General features: G+C 50.8%; 2 protein-coding genes across 7 annotated transcripts; both read left to right on the top strand.

Annotated features, from left to right (window-relative positions):
• The first annotated feature begins 177 nt into the window (after positions 1-177).
• On the top strand, positions 178-2,402 carry LOC114431493 (zinc transporter ZIP3). Of its 6 annotated transcripts, none has more exons than XM_028399037.1 (5): positions 178-358; positions 731-789; positions 880-939; positions 1,085-1,337; positions 1,429-2,402. In XM_028399037.1, exons 3-5 carry the CDS (start codon positions 908-910, stop codon positions 2,173-2,175), a joined length of 1,032 nt encoding a protein of 343 aa, XP_028254838.1. In that variant the 5' UTR covers positions 178-358; positions 731-789; positions 880-907; the 3' UTR covers positions 2,176-2,402. The 6 variants fall into 6 exon arrangements, with proteins under 6 accessions (XP_028254838.1, XP_028254836.1, XP_028254840.1 ...); XM_028399035.1 differs by having other exon boundaries at positions 1,082-1,337; XM_028399039.1 differs by having other exon boundaries at positions 1,074-1,337.
• Positions 2,403-5,183: 2,781 nt separating this feature from the next.
• On the top strand, positions 5,184-7,212 carry LOC114431500 (uncharacterized). The gene is made up of 3 exons (XM_028399050.1): positions 5,184-5,403; positions 6,420-6,703; positions 6,769-7,212. Exons 1-3 carry the CDS (start codon positions 5,394-5,396, stop codon positions 7,096-7,098), a joined length of 624 nt encoding a protein of 207 aa, XP_028254851.1. The 5' UTR covers positions 5,184-5,393; the 3' UTR covers positions 7,099-7,212.
• The last annotated feature ends 1,072 nt before the right edge of the window (positions 7,213-8,284 follow it).

Below are 8,284 nucleotides of genomic sequence, written 5' to 3'. Positions count from 1 at the left end.
ATTATTATCTTCTACAGACTTGTGTAAAATAAATGCAAACGTGTTCTTTAAAGTAGAAAATAAAGAAAAAAGGATCACATGCAGATTCAAACGTTGTTTTCTGTCCACAGCTGATTCGCAGCTTCTTCCGCATCACGTGACACAGACGCAGCTTCGTTACACGCCGTTTGTGTTTATGCTCAAAATGATGACGCGGAGAACGAAGCACTCAGAGAAGTTCGAGTTCAACATTCTCTAATAAACATAAACACTGCTTACGTCACCACGTCGACCGCCACTCAGCGCGTGACGGGGTGCGTGACGCGGGGCGGAAGTACCGGGCGTGCACCTGCTGTGGAGGAGACGGAGCCGCGGACAGGTAAACACGATGTGCGGCGGATGTTCGGGAGTTCACGGCGCTCCGCGGCTTCGCAGCCGTCGTTTATCCTGAATAGCTCGGAGTAGATGCGCGGGGCCGGTGGTTACAGCCGGGTCTCGCTGTGTTTCAGCCTCTTGAGCTAGTGGGAAGCTAACAACAGCTAGCTAGCATTAGCATAAAGTTAGCCGCTGCTACCGCGACAGAGCAGCGGAGCAGGAGCGATGGTGTGTTCACGGCCGGTCAGGTGGTGCAGGAGTTCAGTCACTGACGTTAATCCATGTGTTTACAATCAGTGCGTGAACGTGGCCCCATAAATAAACACAAACATGGCGTAATAGCTGTTATTAACTCGGTAATGTTTTATTTTGAAAGTGTAACAGGAAGCGGGCTGTGACGTGTGTATCCGCCTCAGCGAAGACGTTCACCTAACGGTAAATAAACCACCTGTCCGGGCCGGTATCCGTGCGGTGACGGCGCCGCTAAAGTCTGTTTTCTGAAAAGAATCATTGTTCTTCTTGTAGGTTTAGAGGAGGAAATGAGAATGTTTGGATGTTTCCTGGATCGAAGCTTGTTCCTGGAAGGTGAGGATGATCTGTCTGTCTGCTCTGAAATATGATCTGCTGACAAACTAGCTGGACTAGTTTTGATCTTGCCTCTTGTTCACTGGTGTGTGTGTGTGTGTGTGTGTGTGTGTGTGTGTGTGTGTGTGTGTGTGTGTCTCAGCAGTGTGTGTGATGCTCGCCTGGCTGTAGCGTCACTGAGCAGCGTCAGGATGGAGATCCTGGTGGCCAAGCTGCTCGGCCTGCTGGGATTGTTCGGCCTCATGCTGACCGGCGTGCTGGTCCCGGTGCGCCTCCTACTGGTCGACTACGACAAAGCGCACAGGTACAGGAGGGCGCTGTCTCTGTGTAACTCATTTGGAGGAGGCGTGTTCTTGGCGACGTGCTTCAATGCTCTGCTGCCCGCCGTCAGAGACAAGGTAAACACACGCGCTGCCTCCTCATGGCGCCGTCACTCTGCTGTGGTGGTTCCTGTCTGTGGTTTTGACGGCTTCGGTTGTGCCCCCTCAGGTGGCCGGTGTGTTCCGGCAGCTGCAGATCAGCAGTGACTACCCGCTGGCTGAGACCATGATGATGCTCGGCTTCTTCCTCACCGTCTTCGTGGAGCAGGCCGTCCTCACCTTCAGGAAGGAGAAGCCGTCCTTCATCGACTTGGAGACCTTTAATGCCGGCGGCTCGGAGGCTGGCAGCGACTCTGAGTATGACACGCCCTTCATCTCCTCGGCGCGGGGCTCCCAGGGCGGTGGTGGGCGCCACTCCCGTGGACACCAGCACGGACACTTCAGCCCGGCCGAGCTAGCGGGGGCGGGGCCTCTGCGTCTGGCCAGCCTGGTTCTGGCCCTGTCGGCGCACTCAGTGTTCGAGGGCCTGGCGCTGGGTCTGCAGGAGGACGGGACCAAGCTGGGCAGCCTCCTGCTGGGCGTGGCCGTGCACGAGACGCTGGCTGCCGTGGCGCTCGGGGTGAGCGTGGCCAAGGCGTCGCTCGGGATGAAGGACGCCGCCAAGCTGGGCGTCACGGTCAGTCTGATGATCCCGGTGGGCATGTTGGTGGGGATGGGCATTGAGTCTGCACAGACGCTGGCGGGCGGCGTGGTGTCTGTGGTGCTGCAGGGGTTCGCTGCAGGAACCTTCCTGTTTGTCACCTTCTTTGAGATTCTGTCCCGAGAGCTGGAGGACAAGCAGGACCGGCTGCTCAAGGTGCTCTTCCTCATCCTGGGCTACGCTGCGCTCGCAGCACTCGTCTTCATTAAGTGGTGACGGACAGGAAGTGGCGCTTTTAATGTACCCGGGACTGTTCTGACACCATGTGAGGAGGCGTAGGAGCTTCCCCTGTAACTCCTCCCACCAGTCAGAAGCACTGGAGGCAGCATCAGCTGTCAGTCATCTGACTTTCTGTACATCCTTCAGAAACCCTGAGTAAATATTTCATGTTTGTCTGCTGTGTGATTCCAGCTGTTTTTATAATAAAGCTGTTTAAAGTGTGAGCAGGTGTTCAGAGCGTGCTCATTCTGAGCAGAATGTGCTCACTGATGAACCCGTCATGATCATCCTGGGCTTGCTCCTCGGCTGGTACCTGGAGCGTTCTCCTGGTTCTCCTGGTTCTCCTGGTTCTGTTTCCTGACTCTGACCTGCTGCTGTGGTTCAGCCCGCTCTGACTGTCTGGAGCTGCTGTTTGTTTTCTGTGTGTGAAGGTGTGCAGAGGGTTTTGTGTGTGTGTGTGTCTGTGTGTGTGTGTGTGTCTGTGTGCGCACCTGTGTGTGTCTGTGTGTGTGTGTGCCTGTGTGTGAGTGTGTGTCTGTGTGTGTGTGTGAGTGTGTGTCTGTGTGTGTGTGTGTCTGCATGTGTGTGTGCCTGTATGTGTGTGTCTGTGTGTGTGTGTGTGTGTGCCTGTATGTGTGTGTGCCTGTATGTGTGTCTGTGTGTGTGCGTGTGTGTCTGTCTGTGTGCGTGCCTGTGTGTGTGTGTGTGCCTGTATGTGTGTGTGTGTGTGTCTCTGTGTGCGTGCCTGTGTGTGTGTGTGTCTGTCTGTGTGTGTGCCTGTGTGTGTCTGTCTGTGTGCGTGCCTGTGTGTGTGTGTCTGTCTGTGTGCGTGCCTGTGTGTGTGTGTGCCTGTGTGTGTGTGTCTGTCTGTGTGTGTGCCTGTGTGTGTGTGTCTGTCTGTGTGTGTGCCTGTGTCTGTCTGTGTGTGTGCCTGTGTGTGTCTGTCTGTGTGCGTGCCTGTGTGTGTGTGTGTGTGTGTGTGTCTGTGTGTGTGCCTGTGTGTGTGTGTTTGTGTGTGTGTGTCTGTCTGTGTGCGTGCCTGTGTGTGTGCGTGCCTGTGTGTGTGTGTGTGTCTGTCTGTGTGTGTGCCTGTGTGCCTGTGTGTGTCTGTCTGTGTGCGTGCCTGTGTGTGTGTGTGCCACAGTGAGGAAGTCTCAGGTTTCGGTCTGAATCTTTCTCACAGGTCACAGCTGGGTTCTCGGAGCTCCTCCATCAGCTGACTGCAGAGCTGCTGCTCCACGTGCACACTTCTGCATTTACTGTGGGAAACAAAGCTAGGAGGACATGATGAAGACTCTCAGTCATCCAGGTCATCACATAGAGGCGTCTGGACTTGTAGAGTTTTCTAGAAGACGTTTCTCTGCTCATCCATCAGCTTCATCAGTTCTAACTGTTTGGTGGAAACATGGTTTATATGTGGTCACAGACCTCAGTGGGTGGGTCTGGGTCAAACTTACAAACAATAGCACTAAATGTTTCCATGGTTACCTGGAGGATCTGGCTGACTGGGCCAGGTGTGTCTAACAACTATGAGACTGACGGAGGTGGACTGGTTGAACGCCCTTTGTTCTTGCTGTGAGTCTGTGCAGACTTCCCGGGAAAGCTCGGAGGAGGAGGCCTCTGATGCACCTTTGACATTTCAGTGACTTGATGGAAATGTTGCTGCAGTGAGTCACAGTATGAATGTGTCCAATCTCGTCCTCACTCACTCTGTCTCTGGCCTCAGACGTCATCATTAGTGATGTTCTGACCCTGGTAGAAGGCCTCAGTGATGTCACACACACCAGAAATGACACATTTTGGTACAAATTCATAAACTAAACTTACTCAGGACTCATTTATATTCACTGAATGTAACAGAGGAGACATTAAAACCTATGACAGATCACAGACAATGGCAGATTAAGATTAAGAAAACCTGTATGTGTCCCACAGTGGGGAAATGAAGATTCTCAGTCATCCAGGTCATCACATAGAGCAGGTTGAAGCAAGGCGTCTGGACTTGTAGAGTTTTCTAGAAGACGTTTCGCTGCTCATCCAAGCAGCTTCATCAGTTACAGGTTACAGACCTCAGTGGGTGGGTCTGGGTCAAACTTACAAACAACAGCACTAAATGTTTCCATGGTTACCTGGAGGATCTGGCTGACTGGGCCAGGTGTGTCTAACGACTATGAGACTGCTAGAGGGGGGCTGGTTGACGGCCCTTTGTTCTTGCTGAAAACTCCAGTCCAGAGGCCTTGCTTCAATCCTCTGTACGACAGCTCGGCTGTTTCCAGCAGTGGACACTCCCACAGCTGATTCATTCTCGTCCTCCTGTCTTCGTGTGATCAGAGTAAAACTGGTTCTCCTGACGAGGACGTTTGAGGAAGTGAATCAAGGCAAAGTGAGGACAGTTCTGCTGAAACCACAGGACACAGCGGTCACTCAGGGGACAGGAGCACCCCTGTGGGCATTAAAAGATAACAGTGGCCAGCTTTTGTCCCAGTCTTTGGTTTGCTGTCCACAGGTCCACCTTGTCTTCAGGACGACACCAGAGTGTCTGATGTCTCCTCATGTATTCCTCATGTTGGGACAGACCCAGCAGAGGCCCTCGGTGCTGCTGTCATTCTGTCCCTGCCGCATGTGTGGTGCGTCTTCATGTCTTCGTGTCTTCGTGTTCTGTCCTGTGTATTTGTGCTCTCTTACATCGTTCAGCGTGCTGTATGTTTGGCTGTAATGTGTTTCAGCGTGCTTGTTGTCACATTGATGAAGACGTTCTCCTCATCCGTCCTCTCTGGGTCCCTGAGGGACAGGCTGCCAGTCACTGGGCGTTGAAAGTGACCAATAAAAAGACAATGAGCGTGGAGAGCAGAGACAGCATCACCCAGGAAGAGCGACCTGACCTGAAGACAGAACTCCACGCACACAGTTGTACAAGCATGATTTGACTGTGACTCACTGTACCTCCTCCACTGGGCCGTGGCCAACTCCTGAGAAACCGTCACAATAGTCATAAGAGATAGTTCCTGCTGCTGCTATTGTGACGGTTTCTGAGGAGCCGGCCTGATTCTGAGAAACCGTCACAAATGTCAGTTTCGCAATAAAGCTGAACTGTAGAAGAACCACGCTGACACGCTCGCTTCTGATGAGCCTCAGAGGAGTTCCTGGGTGGGTCTGACCAGGTATTTAAGTCCAAGATGCACAGACTGAGCTGACGGAGGCGATGCAGGCTGAAGATGGAGGCTAGTAAGTCACTTTATTCCTTCATTCGAACAATGTTGGTTTTTTAAATGTGCATTATTTATACCGATTAGCAAATGATCGAATCATTCATTAGTTATTAGCTGAATGACCTCATCCATCAAGAAACAAGTCATTGATAAGCGGCCTAAATTTCCCTGTTTGTTATTGTTTACTGAATAAAACCTGCATGTCATATTTTTAGAAAAGGGCATTTCCTGAAGAAAATGCAAGTCTGATTGCTGCAGCTGAAGCTTTGCTTTAATGCTGATGTGAAGGATTGATCTGAACTGCTGGAGAATCAGAGCAGTTCTCCAGCAGAGCTTTGATGCCTCTGTGTGTCAGCCTGTCACCATGGTAACAGCAGAGGAGACCTCAAACACCACTCCAACTTTGAGAGCCTGGCGTGTGGAAACGATTCGGAATTAGAAAATTCTGAATACAGGTTTGATAGAGCAGCATGTAATGAGCGTTTTAGGACTAAACTGGAGTCTGTAGCTTGAACTGTGTAGGAGGAGATACATTTGGCAGATGACCCTCGTTGAAGGGCTCTCTCATAGACTCCCATGTTAAAACTGACACTGACACTGACTGACACTGAAATTGCTTTGAAGAAAAGTTGAAGTTGACCCGGAGTGTCCTCTGTGAGATGAACATTTCGATAGTTGAATGGCTGAAATCGGTCAATGTATGCTGAAGATACGCTGCGCCAAAAAACATACGGAAGAATAAAGAAGAGTGATTGCCTAGCAACAATCAGACTCTTCTTCTTCACCCTCCACATCAGCGTTCAAAGCAATGTTTCAGCTGCAGCAATCAAACTTCTCAGGAAATGTCCTTTTCTAGTGATTTATTGTTCTGTCGAGGACACAGGACAGACAGCGGCATCTATGTAGCATAACAAGTACATCTATGAATAAATCCCCTCTGAATAGAAATGAATCAAATATGTATGCAAAGATAATGCTTCTATGTTGAAACACCATAATGTGCCGCATATAATCCTCCTGATGTGTCCACAGAGAGTGGTATGGACATCTATGATCAGCTGTGGGCTGAGAACCAGGATGTGGCCGATCACACGCTGCACACGCCCTTTCTGCAGCACATGCAGCTGGGGGACCTGCAGGCAGACCACTACGTGGCCTTCATGATCCAGGACTTCTACTACCTGGTGCAGGTGACGGACATGCTGAAGGAGATGAGCGACAAAGAGTTGCCCGAGGACCTGAGTATATTCATGAAGGACAGATATGATTCATACAAGAAGTACGCTGATGCCACGCTGCAGCAGTTCAGCCTCCGGGTAAGTCGCAGGCTGCAGATCACACTGAGAGCCGCCCGACTCACTGACCTGTGTGTCTTCCACAGAGCGTGTCGGACATCACCCCCGGCCCCGCCATAGAGAAGTACCTGTCTGACTACAAGGGCATCATGGAAGAACAGGATCCCATCTTCTTCGCCGTGGCCCTCCTGCCCTGTGAAAGGCTGTGGCTCTGGCTGGCCAATCAGCTGGTAGAGACCGGCTGCAATGCATACTTCACCTGGAAGCAGGCAAACATAAATGGCCACCCCGAGGACCACTACAGGAACCTGCTCGACGCGAACCTGACCACCCCCGAGCAGAAGGCTCAGGCCGAGAAGGTCTTCCGAAGCCAAATGCAGAACGAGCACGACTTTTTTGCATCGTCACTCGAGTAGCAGAAAAGTCCGTCCTGTCACAGCTGTCACTCACATGTCACTGCTGTCTCTGACTCATCAATAAATCAATGTCAATAAATCAACGTCAATAAATCAACGTCTGGCTCAAACTTACATCACTGACTCCAACAAATCACAAGCACTCAGTTAGAGGCGTCCATGTCACACAGGACACAAACAGCTCTCCAACCAGCCAATCAGAGTCCTCCAATGACCTTTAGATTATCACATTAAATCAATAAAGTTATTGATCCTCACAGGTGCAGTTCAGCAGGATCATCTTCACTAATGAACTTCACTTTATGAGGTTTAAAGCTAAATATGATCACCAGAAGCTAATGCTAAACTAACTACAGCACGGTCACATGACTACACCATCAGCACCACCAGGTTCACCGCTCTGAGCTCTTCTACAGCACAAACACCTGGATGACCTTTAATGACATCATCTGTAGTCCCATGTAGCCACTCGTTAGCATGTAGCCTTTGTTCAGACAGTAAACAGTCATCAGTGGATTCACTGTGTGTTTGTGTGGTAGAATAAAAACCTGCTGAGCTCCTGTTAACCACAGACCTGACAACACACATCTGACCAACAACAACACACACACTGAGGGGACAGGAGGAGCTAACATGCTAACATTCAACACACACTGAGGGGACAGGAAGAGCTAACATGCTAACAATCAACACACACTGAGGGGACAGGAGGAGCTAACATGCTAACATTCAACACACACTGAGGGGACGGGAGGAGCTAACATGCTAACAATCAACACACACTGAGGGGACAGGAGGAGCTAACATGCTAACATTCAACACACACTGAGGGGACGGGAGGAGCTAACATGCTAACATTCAACACACACTGAGGGGACGGGAGGAGCTAACATGCTAACATTCAACACACACTGAGAGGACAGGAGGAGCTAACATGCTAACATTCAACACACACTGAGGGGACAGGAAGAGCTAACATGCTAACATTCAACACACACTGAGGGGACAGGAAGAGCTAACATGCTAACATTCAACACACTGAGGGGACAGGAAGAGCTAACATGCTAACACACACACACACACACACACACAGGTAATCCCTGACCTCACCCATTCAGGATGTGCTGAACCTCTGATTGGTTATCCTCCTGCTGAGCCCGCCTCCTCCTCCTCCTCCTGACCTGCA

The sequence above is a fragment of the Parambassis ranga genome, unplaced genomic scaffold, assembly GCF_900634625.1.
Source record: "Parambassis ranga unplaced genomic scaffold, fParRan2.1 scaffold_84_arrow_ctg1, whole genome shotgun sequence".
NCBI classification, from domain to species: domain Eukaryota; kingdom Metazoa; phylum Chordata; class Actinopteri; family Ambassidae; genus Parambassis; species Parambassis ranga.
The sequence above is the reverse complement of the archived record's forward strand: the minus strand, read 5'-3'. Positions and strand labels throughout refer to the sequence as shown.